Raw genomic sequence first — 21826 nt, forward strand, 5'->3', positions numbered from 1 at the left:
GGCAATTTAGATAAGCAGATACTTAATACCTGATGGGCTTCTGGGGGTTACCATTCAGATGTAAATTTTGGTTGCTAATTTCTTATGTAAATTATTGGAATAGTGTAGGTTCCCACCCTGCTGGGAGGCAGTTGATTGTCTAAAGGGGTGAAGGGCAACCAAATTTGAGGCTTCCAAATACTGCTTTGATTACTTTAGTTTGTGTTTACAGCTGTTTCAGTAAACTTTCCCCTCCCCCCGCTTAGATTACTCTGTAACCTTCAAGTTGGAGATAATTGGAGAATGCAAATCTGGTTCTGTGAAGTGAAAACCTTGGCTATTTTCTTAAGGAAATGCAGATGAAGTTTACAAAGAAGGGCCCTCTACCATTATTCCTTTTTTTTAATTAAAATAATTTGCTGCAAAGGTCTTGGGGTTAAGGCAGCATTTCAGTATTATTCTCAGAAAATGAAGCTATTTAGGGACAAGTTTGTTATTTGTGTGCCAACATCGATAACTTATCTTTCCTTCCTTGCGTACAGTAAACAGGCATAGATCCTTCCTTAGGGCACTCTTCCCCCAGGTCTTCCAGAGCCCCTAAAAAAAGATTCTGTCTTTCTTTCAGGATGAGTTCAGATGTGATTCAAAATCACACTACAGGGTTGTATTAAGGTTTCTTTTCATTTTGTTTGAGGTTTTAATTGAGATTGAGTAGTTGGTCTTTATTATATTAATAATCTGACATATTTCTAGAGACCAGAACTACCTGTTACACTAGATATTTTGGATCCTACAGACCTTCAAATATAATCACATTTCATAGATTCTTTAGCTACCCACTCTTCTTTTCTTTACAGACACACAGAGCTTATTTTCATTCTTAAAAAAATAAATATTATTCTTTGCATGTTTTTTCTTACTTGGGGATCCCTCATAATATATTTTGTATATAATTAGCTGATCTGAATCCCACCCCCCCCCCAAAATTAGGATTTAGAAAAGACAGGTAAAAGGTGTCACAGCAAAAAGCCAAATCTTTGCCAGGTGAGTGTATTCTCAGAATAATTACAAACTCAATTTAGGAACTTTTTCTTGATGTTGCCACCATTTCTGGCCTTGAATTGATTTGTTTCTTGGATTACCCTGTTGCTGGACTCAGCCTTGCCTTCTCTTTCTCTCCTATTTTCTTTCCTCTTAATCAAATTGGCTGAGTGGCTTGTGTTAGCGAGTAACATGAAGGCAAGAAGATAAAATTGGACATTGTAAAAATAGACTTCACTTTTTAAGAACAGTTTTAGACTTAAAGAAAAATTGAGACAATAGTATAGAGTTTCTATATATTCCTGCAGTTTCTCCTAATATTATCTTACATTATTACTAATTTTAATAATAATTAAAGTTCATAGTTTATTTAGGTTCCTTAGTTTTTACCTAATATCTCTTTTCTTTTCCAGAATCCCTTCAGGATACTAAAATAGAGTTAGTTGTTATATCTCTTTAGGCTTCTCTTGGCTGTACAGTTTCTCAGACTTTCCTTGTTTCTGATGACCCTGACAGTTTTAGGAATTATTGGTGAGGTATATTGTAGGTGACCCTCTACTGGAATTTGATATTTTTCTCCTGATTAGACTGGGGTTATGGGTTTTGGGGAGAAAGATCACAAAGGTAGATTGCCATTTTCATCATATTGTATTAAGGGTACATTCTGTCAACATGATTTATGAGGGTTGATGTTGACGTAGATCATCTGGCCGAGGTAGTGTGATCTCCACTCTTTCCCCCACTTGCCATACTGTGGGAGAAAGTCACTATGCTCAGCTTATACTGTAGGAACAGGGAATTATGCTCCACCTTCTCGAGGGCAGAGTATCTACATAAATTATTTAAAATTCTGTATGGGGATTTGTCTCCCCCGCCTACTTACTAATTTATTCACTCATTTATTTATATGATTATGTACTCATGGATATTTATTTTATGTTGAGTTATAAGTCAATACTACTTTACCTCACTGCTCAGATTGTTCTGGTTTTGCACATTGGGAGCACCTTCAGTTGGTTCCTGTACCCCTTTTACATACTCTCATCATTGCAGCTTTTTTTTTTTTTTTTAGCATAAAATAGGACATTTTCTCTTTTTATTGTTATGAGCATCCCTTAAAATTTTTGTGGGGAGGAGACTAGAAAACATGCTTCTCCGAGGATCCAGTCATTGTTGAATAATTATTACTTTTGACCTCTAGGTGTCCTCATACTAAAGGCTGTAGTAAAAACTATTTGTATTTCTTAATTTGAGTGGACTGTGTAGTCCTCCTTTTTTGCCACAGAAATCACTCGGAAATCATCTCTCTTCTACAGAAAATCCTGCTTTCTTCAGATATTCTCCACACTAAGTCCTCTTGACTCTTATCTCTGTTAAGTCCAGAACAAAAATTGTACTTTCCCCCTTGGTCTCCTTTTGCTGCAATGTATTGCTTTTAGAGATCTCATCAGAGGGGTGCCCGGTGGCTCAGTTGGTTAAGTGTCTGACTCTTGGTTTCGGCTCAGGTTATGTTCCTGTGGCCTCATGGGTTTCAGCCCCACGTCAGGCTATGCTCTGGCAGCACGGAGCCTGCTCGGGATTCTCCCTCTCTCTGCCCTTCTTTGCACTGTCTCTGTCTCTCTCAAAATAAATAAATAACTTTTTTAAAAAAAGAAAACTCATCAGAAAAATAATGAATTTTAAGGATTCATCAGCAAGTATGAGGTAGGTGAGTGCCAATAGACCAAAGATTCAACTTAGAAAGTTGGGTAATAGGACTCCAAAAAAAGGCAAGGAAGAAGTAATAGGAGAGTGTCCTACATCAGACTGAGGGAAGGTGAAGCATTATATGAGTCAGAGATGTTAATGAGGATGAAGGAGCATCTAATTTGGAGTCCGGAGACTTGGGTTTTAGTCCCACTTTCTCCAGTTACTGAATATTTTAAAAATTGGACCATTTTCTTAAGCTTTATAGGCCCCAGTGTCCTCATTTACATATTAAATAGATTAGTGTTACCCAATCTTTGACTCACAAATTTCTTTTATACTAATATATAGTCTTTTGAACTTTTTAGGAATTTAAAACCTAATTTTGTCACTACATGGCATATGATAAAGAATTGATTTTAAGTAGAAAGTATTTATTTTAGACCAGTATGTTAATATACTCTTTGATATTATTAATGCATATGAGAAAAAATTGTCTACATTTTATCATTCAGTAATTGCTACTTAATGTATTTAAAATCGGTTGTGTAAGAAAAAGCATATTTTATTGACAAATTCAAAAATAAAATATTATAGCTTTTCAGGGGGCTGAGTATATTTAAATGTTTTCCAGCATCAAATAAAAAGAAAATCAAAATCTACTTTTAATACCCAAAATTTGAAATTTTAGGATTAAAAGGATATGCTAGTTTATTTTTAAAATTTTTACATCATCTATATGATGAAAAGATTTCAGGCTGCTGTGTGCAGAATTTCTGCTACTGAACATGCTGCAAAATGAGGTAGGCTTTTCTCTCCTACATGAAAAGCCAAGTTGGATTGTAATCACCAAAATTTTACCTTGACATTGCTTTTGGGGGTGGAGTGCCCAAAAACATATTGGTGCATTTTATATAATTTTATAATTTAATGAGTGGGGTTGGGATTGAATCTAACTTTCATAAATCTAGCAAGAGCATCTTTAGACACATTTGTAACATTACTGTGTTCATTAACACAAACAGTGCTTCCTATCATTAACCAACAATGTATGATGAGTATAAATTAAGCACAATATCAATACAAATGGCTAAGAATAAAAACAGTTGTGTGAAAATCAAAGCCATACACTGATACAGGGTTCAAACAAGTGAGTCCTGAATTCATTCAACTGGTTTCCACTCTCCCTCTATGTGTAGCAGGGAAACCCCTGAGAACATTCTTTAATGTTAGAATAATTATTTGTTAGATTTTAGAAATTGGTAACTATTTGATTTTGTCTTATAACTTCAAGTATCATGGAATACCTGTAAGTCCCTGGGAGTTTAATAACTGCCTGTTGAGAGATCCTATATCAGATAATCTTAAGGTTCTATATAGCTCTGATGTTCTAAAAAGCTGGTAATAATTTGAAAATTCATATGAATTGGCACAGACTATCATTTCATCTAGTCCACTCTTTCTAATATGGTGTGAGTCAAAGTCGTAGAAAGGTTTGTTACTACTTCTTTTTTTTTTTTTTAACATTTATTTATTTTTGAGACAGAGAGAGACAGAGCATGAATGGGGGAGGGTCAGAGAGAGGGAGACACAGAATCTGAAACAGGCTCTAGGCTCCGAGCTGTCAGCACAGAGCCCGATGCGGGGCTTGAACTCACTGACCGCGAGATCATGACCTGAGCCGAAGTCGGCCGCTTAACCCACTGAGCCACCCAGGCGCCCCTGTTACTACTTCTTAGTGACAGAGATAGTTCCCCACGCATCCTGTTTTCTGTCAATAGACAATCATGAACTTCTCATCACTGAATTTATCTGCATCTTTTGGGAAGATATGTGTTCTGCCTTTTGGAGCAAGTCATGATAAAGGTGCTATTTCTTTTTTTTTTTTTTTTTTTTTCTTTTTTTGAGAGAGAGCGAGCGAGCAAGCATGTCCACAAGTTGGGGAGGGGCAGAAGAGAGAGAGAGAATCTTAAATAGGCTCCACCCAGGCATCCCTTGATCTGTCTTTATATAGCAAACTTCCCATGTCTTACATCCTGAACATTACTGAACTCATTATATAACACTGCACAAGTTCCCTAACCTTCCTGAGCCTCAACTTCTCCATCTATGGAAAGGAGTTGGTAGTTGTTCAGAGGATTAAATAAAATAATCTGTACAATGGTTAGTACCGTGCCTGGCTTATATTAAGTTCTCCATAAATTTTCTGCCATTGATACCATCATCATCATTTCCCCACTTTCAAACCTGAGTTCTGTCCCTTAAATGGGGTGGGGGCAGCAGAATTTTTTTTAGGGCTTTTATGTATCCATAGCTTCCAAAAACTGTGTGTAAACTGAATAAATAATACGACCTGCATGTATAAATGACTATTTTTCAAATAAATATAGATTATATTGTGACTAATAAAATATAGATTCATTCAAAATTGTTAATTCACAATAATATTCTGCTTTTGTTTTTTTCAATTAACAAACACTAAAAGTTAAATTTGAATTATTTTAGTGTTAAAGGGAGCCTATAAGCTTGAGATGGTTGAGCCCCATTATTTTATCATTTTATTCTTTCTTCTGTTGACTTCCTCCAATTCCATTATGTCTGCTTTTGAGGTTTGATGAGCTCAACCATGCAGTAGATTCATGGTAGATTTATGTGCGCCACAACTTCATACAATATTTGGATTTTTTTTTTCTTATAATAACTGATTGCATCCAATTGTTTGTTGGCATTTGGTGAACATCATACTATAAATTGATACTGGAAGAATTTAGCAGGGTCTTTCTCTACTTTGTATTGGGTGATGATGGTCTCCTCAGGTTTGTGTGTGGAGATTTAGGTGTCCATCGTTTACCTTCTGCAACTCTCTGGAATAGTATTTTTCATACTTGTATTTACCCTCTTTTGGCTGCAGGTGAAACCCAACCCAACTGAAATTAGCTTTAGGTAGAATGAAGATATTATTCAAAGAATTCCTAAGCAAAAGGTTTCACAATCCGACCTTGGGAAACGCGCATACAGCTGGGTTTCAGGGGGTCCACACACTGCTGGAACATTCCCTTTGAGCCTCCTGTCTGCTGACAGACTTCTCTCACAAGTCAAGGAACTGAGCTGCCACAGATCAAACTAAGTCATACTATTTCTGGATCCATGTTTGGAATTCCTTGAGAAAAGGCTTTGATTGTCCCAGTTTATGTCAGGTGTCCCTGACTAATCAACTGTGACTGGAAAGGTGGGATATTATAGTGGCCAGCTTGGATCAGGTGCTACCTCCTGTCAGTCTAGAATATCCCCATTCTCCAGAGGAATCACGTGATTAGAGTTCAAGGAGGTTTGATTATCTCCCAGAAGATGTGAAATAGGTGCTTTGCAGTAGAAAATAGCTATCCTCTGTAATATTGTTTTGTGATTATTGGTTCCTTATACTTTCTTCCAATTAGACTATAATGTAGGTTCTTGGGGGAGGATATATTTGTTCAATTCTATCCCCAGGCCTAGGGTAGCATCTGTTGCAAGTGATTTTTAATAAATGATGAACTAATTAGTTAGTGTAATATGTTTTGGTACACAACGTGGTTATGTAAGGTTTTGTTATGTGTTGTTCTGTTGTAGCTTACAAAAATGACTTCATGGTTCTGAGTTCTAGTTCTGGCCCATTCATTTATGAGCCACATCTGAAGTGCAGTCTCTTCCTATGTGAAATGGAAGCCTCTCTCTTTTATGACAGTCACCATTTATAGATATGAACTTGCTTTGAAAGTGTAAAAATATTGTACTACATACACATAAAAATTACATACATTTTTCAAAGCTCTGTGTGTATTTATCATTTGCTTACTTGTAGATCAGAAAATATAAAGTCATAAATGTTGGCTGAATTTGTCAGAAATACCTCCTTTTTGTGTGTTTTCAGCTCCACTCGGGGGAAGGGGATACGTATGATAGATTTGTCTTCAGGTTGGAGTATATGGACTTTAAATTTACTCCTGGGGTGCCTGGGTGGCTCAGTCAGTTGAGCGTCCAAATCTTGGTTTCAGTTCAGGTCATGATCTCGCAGTTCCTGAGTTTGAGTCCCGCATTGGGCTCTGCACTGAAAGTGCAGAACCTGCTTGGGATTTCTCTCTCCCTCTCTCTCTGCCCCTCCCCCAGCTTGCTCTTTTTCTCCCTCTCTCTTTCAAAAAATAAATAAACATAAAAAAATAATCTACTCCTTAATTTTTTATGGGATTATGCCTTTATGGGATTTCCCATAGGCAAATCCACTCTCCAGATGGGTGATAAGGAGATAGGACCTTTCTAAACATTTTACTGTGTCCTTTTTACCATTTTTAGGTTTTTGTCAAGCAGGAAAGGATTTGCGTTTGGTATCTCTTTGTATGGAACAAATCGACATCCCAGCAGGATTCCTCCTGGTAGGGGCCAAGTCTCCCAATCTGCCTGAACACATCCTCGTGTGTGCTGTAGACAAGCGATTTCTACCAGATGATCATGGGAAAAATGCACTTTTAGGTGAGTATTTCACACCTATAAAATTCCTTCCAAGATGAAGGAGTTAAACTACAAGTTTAAATTATCATAGGGGTGCCTAGGTGACCAGTTGGTTGGGCGTCTGACTCTTGATTTCAACTCAGGTCAAGATCCTAGGGTTGTGGGATCAAGCCCCACGTGGGGCTCTGTACTGAGCATGGAGCCTGCTCAAGATTCTTTATTTCTGCCCCTTTGCCCAACGCTCACTCTCTCTCTCAAATAAAAAAACAAAAATTAAAAAAACATGTTAAATTATCACAGATTTTTTTTTAGATCACAGAATTAATTGGGAATTCTGTAATTAAGTATGAAACATTTTTTTCTTTTAGTAACTTCTTAAAAATTAGTTTTTATTTTTTATTCATTCCCAAAACACCCGCCTTGAAGAGGACGCCTTTTCAAGCCAAGCTAAAGGATGGCATGCAATTTATCAAAAATTAATTCTGTGTAAAGCAAAGTAGGATTCACTCTGTACGGAGTTATTGATCTAGACCTGATGTCCAGTCAACTCTCAGTTATTCAGCTGCAGATTATCTGCTTTGTAAGTTTTTGGTAGTTTCTCCATACTACCCATCATTCCTAGCTATATTTGATTGATGTGATTCCCATGTTATATTTAGCATTAGTTCAACCAAAGTAACTAGGAATATACATATGATGTAAAATGTATTACTGTATCTCAGAATTGTTTTATTCTCTGGCTTTACTTTGAGTCTGGACTTTTTTTTTTTTCACAACCTAGCTTCCTTACATCATGGGAAATAAAGACTGGATTTATTTTTAATTAAGAAGACAAGATGGCACATGAGATGTCTTTGGTGAAAATAATAAAAATGAAAGGAACGAGGGCAAAGAATTCAAGAATTGTATTGTTCGTAAACTGTACTTGTTTAGTTTGATACATTTTTCCTAGTTCCACAGTGTCATCAGAAAGTCTGGAAATATATACATCAGTATCCTGAGTTAGAAAGTAACCCTATCCATGCTTTATAAAAGTTCCTTAACTTATAATTCAAAGCTTTTTCTTGGTTCATAGGAAAAGAAGTGATAATTTCCATAGGCTTTCATAAAAAGATGATGATTTTCTTTTAGTGAAATTGAGCAGATGGTTTAACACAGAAGCCTAATGGTAAAGTTTATAAGTTGGACTAAATTAGCAAAGAAGTTTCTAAGTATCTGTTCACTCATTCATTCAACACTTTGTTCAAAATGTACTATGTGACAAAAATCATACTAGGCTGTGTTGTGGGGGCACAAAAATGTTAAGACACAGAGCTAGTAATCTAGTTGGCTGTGGTATAACAATTTGGGGAAACTTCTTTTTAGCATTTTAAAAGCATCATAGTGTTGAGGTGCCTGGCTGGCTCTGTCAGAAAAGCATGCAGCTCTTGATCTCAGGGTCATGAGTTCTAGCCCCACATTGGTTGTAGAGATTTCTATAAACAAACAAACTTTTAAAAAATAAATAAAAGCATCACCATGACATCAGATGGAATAGTTTACATGTGGCTCTGACCACAGACACAGAAAAATATCTCATGATGCCTTTTTGCTTAATGATTCTTCATGACTAGAGGAATCCTCCTAGAATACATCATGAAAGGATACAAGAAACACCATCAGAATAATAGATTTTCAGGGTGTCTCAGTCGGCTGAACGTCCGACTCTTGATTTCGGCTCAGGTCATGTTCCCAGAGTCATGGGATCAAGCCCTGCATTGGGTTCTGCACTGAGCATGGAACCTGCTTAAGATTCTCTCTCTCTCTCTCTCTCTCTCTCTCTCTCTCACTCCTTCTCCTTCTCTCCCTCTCTCCCTCTCCCTCTGCTACTCTCCCCCACTTACACGTTCTGTTTCTAAAAAGAGGAAGAAGAAGAAGAAGAATAGATTTCATGATTGTGTATAATAATGAATATGAGATCAAAGACCTTGGTCATTGGAGTTGGAACTAGGATTAAAATCCCAGATTTGCCACTTAGTATTTTCAGAACTGGGGCAAGCTACTTATTCTCATGAGGTCTCAGATTTCTCATCTATAAAAAGAGGCCAATGATGCCTAACTTTCAGGGTTGTAAAGATCAAATGAGATGATGTTTATAAGGCAACCCATCCAGCCCAGTGCCTGGCACAGAGCACTTGCTCTTTAAATGGTTATTATTCTGCCATTCTGTCATATTTATTAATACCTTTATAGAAATGGAAGTCTGTTTGCTTTCTCTAGCCTTGTGAATGGACATAATATTTTACTAACCACTTTCCAAGTGAAAGTGTAGTGCAGCAAGATGGTAGAACTTTTCTCTTAGATAAGCATGTTGTTGAGATTTTTATATGTTAATATCCATCCAACATTTCTTACTGATGATAGATTATTTTAGTATGCATTAAAGTATAGTGGGAAAAATTTTAAGCTTCGAATATGTTAGAATCCCAGTGAACTCCAATATCAGTTTATAAACTTTTTATATAAATTATGCTGATTCAAAAGACTGTGAGTGAAGGAATTGGTTAAAAAATATATTGAGGGGGCATTTGGGTGGCTCAGTTCGCTCGGTGTCTGACTTTTGATTTTGGCTCAGGTCATGATCTCACAGTTGTGGGATCTGGTCCTGCATCGGACTCTGCACTGAGTGTTAAGCATGGAGCCTGCTTGGGATTCTCTTTCCCCCTTTCTCTCTGCCCCTCCCCCACTCATTCTCTCTCTCTTTCTCTCTTTCAAAATAAATAAACATTAAAAAGTATGTATTGATCCAGTTGGCAGTTCATTCATGTGTCCCAAATCTACCGTGCAATTGGAAGACTTGATTGACAGAAACACTAGATAGGTAATTGGGCTGTAAGAGGTATTATTTTTTGTGATGATGACAAGAACTTTGGGCAGATAAAATCTCTCTTGAACGAAGACTGATACTGAAACTGTACAGAGTTTAAAAAATGAGCTGTAGGATTCTTTGTCTTTAATTTTGTTAATTCTCATCATTAATGTGCCATCTCTGTTCTTTGAAGATTGTCCAGATCCTTTGCTTTTCTTCCTTTGTATATTCTCTTGCTTTTCACTTCAGAGAATAAGCAAAAGAAAAGATAAAAGATAAAACCTTACCTCAGTAATTTGTTAATTTTAATTCTCACACTAATCTTTTATGAACTACTTGGATCTACCAGATAAGCCTCTTTTGGGAGGCACCATCTTTAATTGTTTTGACTAAAATGTTCTTATATTATTTTACTGGGTTCTACATCTGCCTGGCAAGCCAGGCACTTTTCTGTCAAGGCATGATAATCGCACCACAGTGTAAGTTACATGGAGGCAGTGGTTTTGTCTCCTTTGCTCCGTGCTGAAAACCTGGTACCTGAAAGAGTGCCTAGCATATGGTAGAGTATGTAAGTATTTGTTGGATGGATGGATGGATGGATTTGTTGGCTAGATGCATGGATGCATGGAGAAATGGATGATTAGATGGCTTGGGAACTCGGTGAAAAAAATTGGCATTTTTTTTTTTTTTTTGGTTTTGGCCTGTAGCTATAAAGCATTGGACAGATAGCCAAATGCTCTCAAATTCAGTCCATCTCTGAATATATTTTAAATAATTTATGTTTATATTTCTATAAAGTAACAGTAATAAACTAATTATATAAATTACTAATTTTATGTAACCGATCAGAAGATATGACTATCTCTGTTTTTCCAGTTTTGCATCATGCCTGGTATATAGGTGGATGCTCAGTAAGTAATTGTTGAAAAAATAATAAATTGGACTGCCATTTCTATTGATTGTCAGAATTGACTGTCTGCGATTGGTACATTGTGAGATATTCTGTCTTTAATCCTGGTGGCCTTTCTCTTCTCTCCTTTTATATCTTTGTTGATTAGATAACAGGTTGGTTTAGGGGTTTAAAAAGAGTATCACTTCATCAGTGGATTGATTTTAAGTTAGTCATTTATAGAGAGAGAGATTGTACGTATGGAGTTTGGAATGCCTTTTCTCATTTACACCTATTTTGTCCTTGTTCACTACATGGCAGTACATATAATGCTTCCGCCTCAGTCACAACCAGAGGAACTCACATTATTTCTGTGTGACTTTTCTCTGTGTATTATGGGATTGATTTCCAATTAAGCAAAGGTTAGCCTCACGTCCTCTTAGCCTCCTCCATTTCTTCTTTCTGTGCCCCCTGCTCTAAGCAGGTCACTGAAAGTTTTATTTTGTTTGGATAATCTGAGTGAGAATTGTTTGGATGTTTGATCTAAAGGGATAATAAGCTCGTTTGAGTATGGGGGGGGGTGAATAAAGAGGAAATGGGACTCTCGGGGCACCTGTGTGAGAAATTACAGCTAGCTGTCATAGGAACTGGAAAGTTGACAGCGCCTGGGCTTGCCCATCACTGTCCATGCCCTCCTCTCTGCAGACAACCTTCACAGTTGCCAATTTATTCTCTCCCATCCCTTAGCTGACAGGTGGTTGGACGTAACCCCCAACTTGGGTTCCAATTTTACAAAACCTTACAAATTTAGGGTCCAGTTCCATCTGACTGATTCTATTTGTATTTATTTTAAAATTCCAGGAAAGGGGCACTTGGGTGTCTCAGTCCTTTGGGGATCTGACTCTTGATTTCATGATCCCAGGATTGTGGCCCTGAGCCCTGCATCGAGCTCCATGCTGGGTGTGGAGCCTGCTTGGGATTCTTGTTCTCTCTCCCTCTGCCCACCACCTCTCAAATAAAAAACAAATAATAAAATATTTTTAAGTTGAAAAATAAATCAAATAAAATAAAATTCCATGAAAGAGACTCTGACTGTCCCAGACTGGGTCTGATATTAGCACAATCTAATCATCTGTGACAGTGCTCATGGTGGGTAGGGCAGAGAACCAGTGCCAGCAAGTTCTCTAAGAAGGGAGTGTGTGGGAAGGAAATCATGGGCATCTCTAGAAGCAAACTTTTTCATATTTTTATGTCAACTATATGAATTCTATCACATGCTACTATCCACTCTATTTTCTTAGCCATTAAACTTAGAGCAGAATTTAAATTACTTTCAGTCTTCCACTATTATAAAATAACTCTGCTAAAAAAAATTGGTGTTTTTCCTTGAGGTTAGGAAATTATTGGGTCAAAAACACTGAATATTTCTATACTTTTCATATGTAAAAGTATTGTATCAATTTACAAATCCACCAGTAACTTTGGTTTGTCTTCTTTCAGGGTTTTCTGGAAACTGTATCGGCTGTGGAGAAAGAGGATTTCGGTATTTCACAGAATTTTCCAACCATATTAACTTGAAGCTCACCACCCAGCCAAAGAAGCAGAAGCACTTAAAGTACTACCTAGTCAGAAGCTCCCAGGGTGTACTGTCGAAGGGACCTCTTATCTGCTGGAAAGGTAGCGTCAACTTCTGGGAGAGAAAGGGAAGGGAAAGGAATGAGGATGTTACAGTAAGGACAAGTGGCCTTCTGGGGTTCAGAATCAGGTATGATGTACGTAAATATCCCAAGTTCAGAAGACTATCCAAAGATGTGAAGCTCTCTGGCAGGTTATTTGACTTGCTTCTTTCTTTCTTTTTTTTTTTTTTTAATTTTTTTTTAACGTTTATTTATTTTTGAGACAGAGAGAGACAGAGCGTGAATGGGGGAGGGTCAGAGAGAGAGGGAGACACAGAATCTGAAACAGGCTCCAGGCTCTGAGCGGTCAGCACAGAGCCTGACGCAGGGCTCGAACTCACGGACTGCGAGATCATGACCTGAGCCGAAGTCGGACGCTTAACCGACCGAGCCACCCAGGCGCCCCAACTTCTTTCTATTTTTAATAGAGACTATCCAGGTTTAGAAAAAGTGCATGTCTCTTTATATTTGTCTCTTGGGAGGGTGGAGTACAGGAGGACTCTTTTCAGCTTTTCTGTCACTTAGAGAGGACCTCAAAGTGTCATTTTTCTGGTTAGATGCTCTTTCTATTTTATTTAGGTTCTTTGGTAATTCTCAAGCATATAGTTTTCTGTTTTCATTAGAACTAAGCATACTTTGAACAAATAACGCTTCTTCATAATACCTTAATACCTGGGGAAAACACATTATTAAGTTGGCAAAGTTGTTTTTTTTTTTTTTTAAGTTTAGAAGAACTTAACTAACTTATTTGTGGATCTGAATCCAGTTGAAATCTCACATCTTCATGTAGTTGATAGGATTTACCACAAGTTCTATTCATTGTTCTAATGCAGTGGAATATCTAATCCTTATTCTTTTGAGCAGTTACTTAGATGCTGAGATTTTTCTTAATTATCAATATTATTATATTATTAAAGATGATATAATAATTGTCTTTAATGCTTCCATTTGTTGTCTGTGCAAGATTTTGGCCTGACCATAAGAAATAGCATAATAAATCCAAATTATAAATGACTTCAGATTTTCCTCTGAGTTTTCCACTGTAATTACTCTTGGGTGCATTTGAAATGACATTATATAATTCCTTAGGAAATAGCTGCATGTTCCAAGACAGGCACAATCATCCTGAATGGCTTTTGAAGGTTCACATTTTTAAAAAATCTTTTAAAAGATTTTATTTTTAAGTAATCTGTACCCACAATGTGGGACTCAAACTCACAAACCCAAGATTAAGAGTCACACACTCTACCAACTGAGCCAGCCAGGTGTCTGAAGCTCACATTTATAGAAGTTGCTATTTTAGAATTAAGATTGTATATGCATATGTATCCATATATGCAGATATGGAGATATGCAGATATGCAGACATAGAACATCAGTATAAATGTATGCATATGATACACATAATGTGGAGGTATCCTTGTAGGCCAAAGTACAATTGCTTTTCAAGGAAAATCCTAGCCAAGGTGGTCATAGAAAACTGTGTCCAACCTTGCATATATCTGATAAACTTGGAAACTCTCTAAAGGACCCTCTATAATTAACTGTCATTTACAACCATTTATATTTCTTTTTCACATGCTACCTTTAAAAACTAACATAGTGGAACGTGTAGTATAATTTAGTTAGAAGTTATAGCCCTACATGGTTTCTTAGTATTTGCTATCTACTTGACTCAGTTCAAAGTATTATTAAAGTATCATGTTAGAGCTCCATTAATATTGGCTTACCTAAAATGAAGCTTGGTGTTGCATGATCAGAAATCATCTAGAATATTGTGTACCTATTTCCTTTGATACAAACTAAGAGTAATAAGAATTTAAGCATTTCTGGGACACCTGGGTAGCTTAGTTGGTTGAGCGTTGGCCTTTGGTTCAGGTCATGATCTCTTCATGAGTTCAAGCCTTGCATCAGGCTCACTGCTGTCAGCATGAAGTCTGCTTGGGATTTTCTATCCCCCTCTCTCCTTGCCCCTCCCCTGTTCTTTCTCACTCAAAAATAATAAGTAGGCTTAAAAAAAAGAATTTGAGCATTTCTAATTTTTCTCCTCTGACTATAAATTTTTCTTTGCTTCAGCTTTTGGACATAAATTAAAGTTGAGGTGAGAATATTGAAGACAACCTATGTAGATTCCTGTTCCACACTAAATTGATCCTGGACAGGAGGTTAACTGGTGTTTGAAAGCTTATTTTTTTAAAAAATAAATTACTGATATTTTAGCCTGCCTTATCCATAAAACTAGCATGATTATATTGGTTATGAGTAATTTTTCCCCTGGGAGCTAGTCTGTGAAGAACAAAAGCCGGATCTTTTTTCTTTCTTTCTTTCTTTTTTTCTTTCTAAACATGTCATCTGGCCCTAGGAAGACAACGTGAATTCACCATCTTGAACATTCTGTTGGAGTCAGGATTAGAGGAGGGGAAATCGCCAATAAGGAACATGGTTGCTACTTAAGGAACAGTAGTTTATTTTAGAGATTTTATGGATTGTGTTCTCATCACCTGCTTTGACAGAGTATTGGTCTCCTCCCATAATACAATTCTTACTCCTTCCCAGAATGTAGAAGCCGACAATCCTCTGCCACTTGCCACTCTATGAAACCAAACTCCTCAGTATCATCAACTGTGACACCAGAAAATGGCACAACTAATGGATACAAATCAGGATTCATTCAGACAGGTATGGGATATTTTCTTTTGGAATTTCAAGCAGCCAGATGTATATTTAGTGGTTCACTTTAAAAATGACTGTTGGCTGGTTTGAATAGAAATGTTTTAAAACAAGTATTACCTGAGTTACTATTAGAGTTAGAAGTCAGCACTGAGATGGGTTAGTTCGTGGATAAGAAATTTAGCTCAAGCATAGGACCTATCTCTAGAAAAGTCTAACAGTGGGCAATAAGTAGAAATCCAGACATGAGGAAAGTCTGTCTCATAGCTATCAGGTGGCATATACTGGGGACATAACTCATGAAGACTGGAGTTCTAGGGTAGGGCTCTAAACTAAGCCCACAGAACATTACAGGGAGTATTGCACCAACTGGTATATTAAGTAAGGTCCCAAGGTAGGACTGAGGATCACAGTGGAAGAATCCACTAGTTTCTAGTGGTTCAAGATGGAGGCTGGGTTACAAATAACCAGATAAAATTTTAGTGCCTGAAACCAGGTTATACTATCAGGGCAGGATCAGCAGAAGGGCCACGCTGATACTGAACAGATAAGTTGCCAGTCTAAGGCTTCCAAAAATTCCTCCAGTGTAGACAATTGTACTAGCCCAGGCCCCAAGGACAGGATAAGGCTCCAGGTGGGACTTAATGTTTCCAGGTGGCTGGAGGGCTGGAGGGTTGTAACTGAAAATATCACTGCAGATAATATTTAAGGAAATTATTCATGGAATGCAAGCTGGTGCAGGCACTCTGGAAAACAGTATGGAGGTCCCTCAAAAAACTAAAAATAGAACTACCCTACAACCCAGCAATTGCACTACTAGACATTTATCCAAGGGATACGGGTGTGCTGTTTCAAAGGGACACATGCACCCCCATGCAGCACTATCAACAATAGTCAAAGTATGGAAACAGCCCAAATGTCCCATCAATGGATAAATGGATAAAGAAGATGTGGTATATATATATGATGGAGTATTACTCGGCAATCAAAAAGAATGAAATCTTGCCATTTGCAACTATGTGGATAGAACTGGAGGGTATTTTGCTAAGTGAAATTAGTCAGAGAAAGACAAAAATCATATGACTTCACTCATATGAGGACTTTAAGAGACAAAATAGATGAACATAAGGGAAGGGAAACAAAAATAATATAATAACAGGAAGGGGGAAGAGCATAAGAGACTCATAAATATGGAGAACAAACAGAGGGTTACTGGAGGGTTTGTGGGAGGGGGGATGGGCTAAATGGGTAAGGGGCAGTAAGGAATGTACTCCTGAAATCATTGTTGCACTATACACTATTTTGGATATAAATTAAAAAATAAAATTAAAAATAAAATTAAATCAGAAAAAAAAGAAAATTATTCAGAACCAGTCTAGGTTAAAATTAAAAATAAAATAAAATCAGAAAAAAAAAAGAGAAAATTATTCAGAACCAGTCTATGTTATATCTTAGGCAAAAAGGAAAGTATTTTAAAAGAATTTGTGAATTGTTTTCCAGTTCACTTGTTTTTTGTAAAGCATCATTTTACTCATCTGATATGCAAATGTCATAGTATAATGTGCTTTGCCAGCATCCCGTTACCCAAAAGTTGAAAAGAAGGCTGTCTTCATTTATTTCACTACTTAGCATTCCTCTTTCAAGTTCATGTGAAATTTTGATGAGCTGATACATTTTTTCTACTTACTTTCAAGAGGTAAGTAGTTATTAGAAGGCATTTGCAACAATAGCAATGGTAACAAGGCTAACCTTATTTGGGGCTCTTCTAGCTATGTTTCTATACTCAGCTAAGTCTCTCTCATCCTGGATTTAAAAGGTCTGATTTTTAAAGTGTCCAAGAGATTTAGATAGAGGCTCTAATCTAAGAGAAAAGAGCATATCTCTTTAGAATAAATGAGAGAACATTGTGTTACTAGGTATTCAAGAAAGAAAAAAGTTGGCACTTGGCTCTAGGCATTGAAATATTAGTTAGCCTTCATTACAATAATGATACACCTATATGTCTTTCCTAGAATATTATTTTAGTAACTTGTTTGATTCCATGGTATATTTTCTTCCATTAGACCTTGGGACTACTGAAATGTAATTTTAAAACTACACTATTAAAAATGAATAGTTACTTTATTACAGTAAAAACTTATGAAATATTTACTGTGTTCTAAAACCCTTGTCACATACTGGAAGGCAGGGTTCCAACACTTGACCAATGGCTCTGATGATTTAAAACCACTCATGTAGGGGATAAAAGCACAATAAAACATGTTACCTTTCTTAAAAGGGACAGGTAGATATATAAATAACCAGTTGTACCTGAAAACAATGAAAATATATTAACATGTTAATAAGCAGTAATGCAGTTTTAATTATATTAGGAAATATATTTTGAAAACAAATACTGCTCTGAAATAGAGGAAATCAAGTTTTAGGCTTTAGCAAAGCTCCATCAATTGCCATGAAGAGACACAGACAAGGCACTGACTGCCTCACAGTGAATACAAGTGGCCAAGATTCATGCCCATATCCTTGAGTATCCCTTGTGGCGATTTGACCATGAAATTAGCTGTTAACAATTTTAGGTGAGATCCATAGAATTTAATAGAAGAAAGTAGCTTTAAAAGTGAGACTTTGTATCTAAAATTTTCTTCTTGACAAATTAGGTTTATGACTTTTCAACAATAATTTCTTTCTTCCTACACATGTTGAAAGCAATAGGCTTTAAGACTTTCATGTTAGTATTATGAAATCATTGCAATCATTAGAGTATGTAGCATCTCCTTAGCTAATAGAGATTCATCTTTCTATAGAAGATTGGCTTATTTTTAAAAATGTTTTTAATGTTTATTTTTTGAGAGAGAGAGAGAGAGAGAGCGCACAAGCAAGGGAGGGGCAGAGAGAGAAAGGAAAACACAGAATATGAAGCAGGTTCCAGGCTCCGAGCCATCAGCACAGAGCCCGATGCAGGGCTTGAACCCACAAACCGTGAGATCATGACCTGAGCCAAAGTCAGACACTTAACCAACTGAGCCACCTGGGTGCCCCTAGAAGATTGGCTTCTTAATCTGCAATGACTGCCTGTAATCAACATTTCTTAGCCTGAAATGTAAGTAAGCACGTTGCATAGTATTTGAAGAAAGGATTAATGTGCCATTTACACAGTTTTGTCTTGAATTCCACCTGCCAAGCTCCGGATTTTATGTTCTGGCTGGCTTGCCACTTTTCCTTTGCATATTATTTTCAACATATTTATGTCATTGATAATTCGAACTTTAGTCAACAATCCCAGTAAAACAGTTTCTCATTGTGGCTGAAGATGGCTGTGTAGTTACCTACCTATACTATACCCACATACCACATATAAATACATACACACGTATATATTTTGTGTTTAATCAAGACAAGAATTCAAGAATCAATAAAAAAAAAAAACAAACCCTTGCCTACCTGAAGATCTTGAGTTTATCTTCCATGTTTTCTTCTGAAAGTTTTGTTGTTCTATCTCTTGCATTGAAGTCTCTGAGCCATTTTGAGTTAATTTCTGTGCACAGCGTGAAGTGAGCATCTAAGTTCATCTTTTTGCATGTAGATATCCAATTGTTCCTATCTTTGAACAAACTACCATCTTTGAACAAACTACCTTCTTGTCAGTGAATTGCATTTGTCAAAAATCAATTGACCATAAATATAAGGATTTATTTCTGGAAAATGGATGAAATGGACTTCATCAAAATTCATGACTTTTACAGTTAAAAAGGCAACATTAAGAAAATGAAAAGACAAGTGGCAGAATGGGGGGGAATGTGTGAAACACATATTTGACAAAGAATTTGTATCCAGAATTTACAAAGAACTCTTATAATTCAGTATTAAGAGGACAATAAGCCAAAACATGAGCAAAGGATTTGGAATAGACACTTTTCATGGACTATATACAAATGGCTAATAAGCACATGAACAGATGCTCAACGTCACTAAGGAAATGCAAATCAAAACCACAATGAGATACTACTTCACACGTACTAGAATGACCATAGTCAAAAAAGATGACAGTAAGAGTCTGTGGATATGGAGAAATTGGAACCCTCCATACATTGCTGGTAGTAATGTAAAATGCGGCAGCCACTTTAGAATACAATTTGACAGATTCTCAAAAGTTAAATATAGGGGTGCCTGGGTGGCAGTCAGTTGAGCATCTGACTTCAGCTCAGGTCATGATCTCGCATTTGTGGGTTCAAGCCTCACACTGGGCTCTGTGCTCACAAGCTGAGAGCCTGAAGCCTGCTTTGGATTCTGTGTCTCCCTCTCTCTCTGCTCCTCCCCTGCTTGCACTCTGTCTCTGTCTCTCAAAAAGTAAATAAAAAGTAAAAAAGTAAAAAAAAAAAAAGTAAATAAAAATGTAAACAAAAAAAAGTTAAAGATAAAGTATTACATAACTCAGGAATTCCACTTCTGAGTATCTACCCAAGAGACATGAAGACATATCCTCACAAAAAATTTCATGCAAATGTTCATAGCAGCATTATTCATTATAGGTGAAAACTGGAAGCAACCCAAATGTCAATCAGCTTGTGAACAGATGGACAAAAATGTAGTGTATCCATACAAGGGAATACCATTCAGCAATAATATAGAACAAACTGCTGACACATGCTGAATCATGGATGAACCTCAAAAACACTGTGCTAAGTGAAAGAAACCAGACAAGAGAGACCATATACTGTATGATTTTGTTTATGTGAAATGTCCAGAAAAGGCAAATTTATGGTGACAGGATATAGATTAGTGGTTGCCTGGGACAAGGGATAGGAATAGAAATTAATTAAAAACAAGCATTCAAGTTCTTATTGGGGGAATGAAAATGTTCTAAAACTGATTTATGATGATGATTGCACCATGTGGTAAGTTGCTAAAAATAATTGAATTACACATTTGAAATGGGTAAATTTTATGATATATAAAATATACATTGATAAAGTTGTGGGGGAAAAGATTAAATAGTTGCTCTGAGAGAAAGATGAAATCCTTTGGAGTGGCACTATTTCTTATTCAATGCAATACAGTCTAATTTATTGAATATCTACTATGGAATGAGCACTGTTTCAGACCAGGTAGTAAATAGCACAAGACCTGGAGTCAAAGTCCTGGTATTCAAATACTTCATCTGAGTATATTTGTTGATGCTTGGGATAAGCCATTCAGTTGTTCTGTGCCTTGGTTTCTTTGTTTGAAAAACCAAAAATAACATCACCTATTTTGCAACTAAGGATTAACTCAGTCTTGCTACCATACTTCTATTTGTATGACATTCTTCCCAATTATAATTGTTAACCATCTTATATGTTAGAAGCTCTATGTTCATTTGTTTATCCCTGTAACCCCTAGTACCTGGCAAATGCCTGGATAGAAATATTATCTGAATTCTATTTTTTATTCAAATTTAAAGTTAGCCTTTGGGGGATTATTAATTTACTGGTGTGTACAACTTTCCCAAATGAAGATGATATACTTATCTATGATCAAGAGGAAACATGTTTTTATGCCCTAGCCTATAGGGTAGTGTATGGATGAGCCACCTAATTTCTGCCCTTATGATTAATAGGATAATTTTTAAGAACACTATCAGACAGGGCCATTTAAAAATTTTTTCTTTTAATATTTATTTATTTTTGAGAGACAGAGTGTGAGCAGGGGAGGGTCAGAGAGAGAGGGTGACACAGAATCCAAAGCAGGCTCCAGGCTCTGAGCTGTCAGCACAGAGCCTGACGTGAGGCTCAAACCCACAGACTGCGAGATCATGACCTGAACCGAGGTTGGGGCTTAACCAACTGAGCAACCCAGGTGCCCCTCAGGCAGGGCCACTTTATGGGCCTTGGGCACATTTGCTTATGTGGGCCCTTTCTCCCTAGAACAGTATTTAAAAATACGTTCTGGGGCACCTAGGTGGTTTAGTTGGTTAAGTGTCCGACTTCAGCTCAGGTCAGGATCTCACGGTTCATGTGTTCGAGCCCCACATTGGACTCTGTGCTGACAGCTCAGAGCCTAGAGCCTGCTTAGGATTCTGTGTCTCCCTCTGTGCCCCTCCCTCACTTGCATTCTGTGTCTCTCTCTCTCAAAAATAAATAAACAGTAAAAAAAAAAAAAATTTAAATATGTTTTATGACTGTGTTAATATAAAAAGGAATATTTAGTATTATATACTAAAATACTTCCTTCAGCCAAAAGCTCATTGTTTTCTTCTGATTTTAAAATAAATTAAAACATTTTCATGAGCCCCTAAAAGTATTATGGACCCAAAGAGTGGTGGCTTCTTGTCTAATGGGGAAGTTGGCCCTGTTATTGGAGACAGAGGTATTATACATGAAATGGGCTTTTCTTCTTTGTGAACCATGGTAGGCCCAAAGTAACATAAGCCCCGTACTGTCTTACTCTTGCATATTATAAGAACTAAAAATAATATGGGTGGCTCAGTTGGTTAAGTGTCCAACTTCGGCTCAGGTCATGATTTCACAGTTCATGGGTTTGAGCCCCACGTTGGGCTCTGTGCTGACAGCTTGG

General features: G+C 36.9%; 1 protein-coding gene across 7 annotated transcripts in view; it reads left to right on the plus strand.

The window, feature by feature from the left end:
• GREB1L (GREB1 like retinoic acid receptor coactivator) overlaps window positions 1-21826 on the plus strand; it is a 175488-nt gene that overhangs the window by 36220 nt on the left and 117442 nt on the right. For all 7 annotated transcript variants that reach the window (XR_006210061.1, XM_042962687.1, XM_042962690.1 and 4 more), the window contains 3 exons: window positions 7036-7212; window positions 12429-12605; window positions 15161-15283. Coding sequence is in view for 6 of the 7 variants with exons in the window: in XM_042962687.1 (XP_042818621.1) it covers window positions 7036-7212; window positions 12429-12605; window positions 15161-15283 (477 nt within the window). In the remaining variant the exon portion in view is untranslated. The remainder of the gene's footprint in view (window positions 1-7035; window positions 7213-12428; window positions 12606-15160; window positions 15284-21826) is intronic.

The sequence above is a fragment of the Panthera tigris genome, chromosome D3 (genome assembly GCF_018350195.1).
Source record: "Panthera tigris isolate Pti1 chromosome D3, P.tigris_Pti1_mat1.1, whole genome shotgun sequence".
NCBI classification, from domain to species: Eukaryota; Metazoa; Chordata; class Mammalia; order Carnivora; family Felidae; genus Panthera; species Panthera tigris.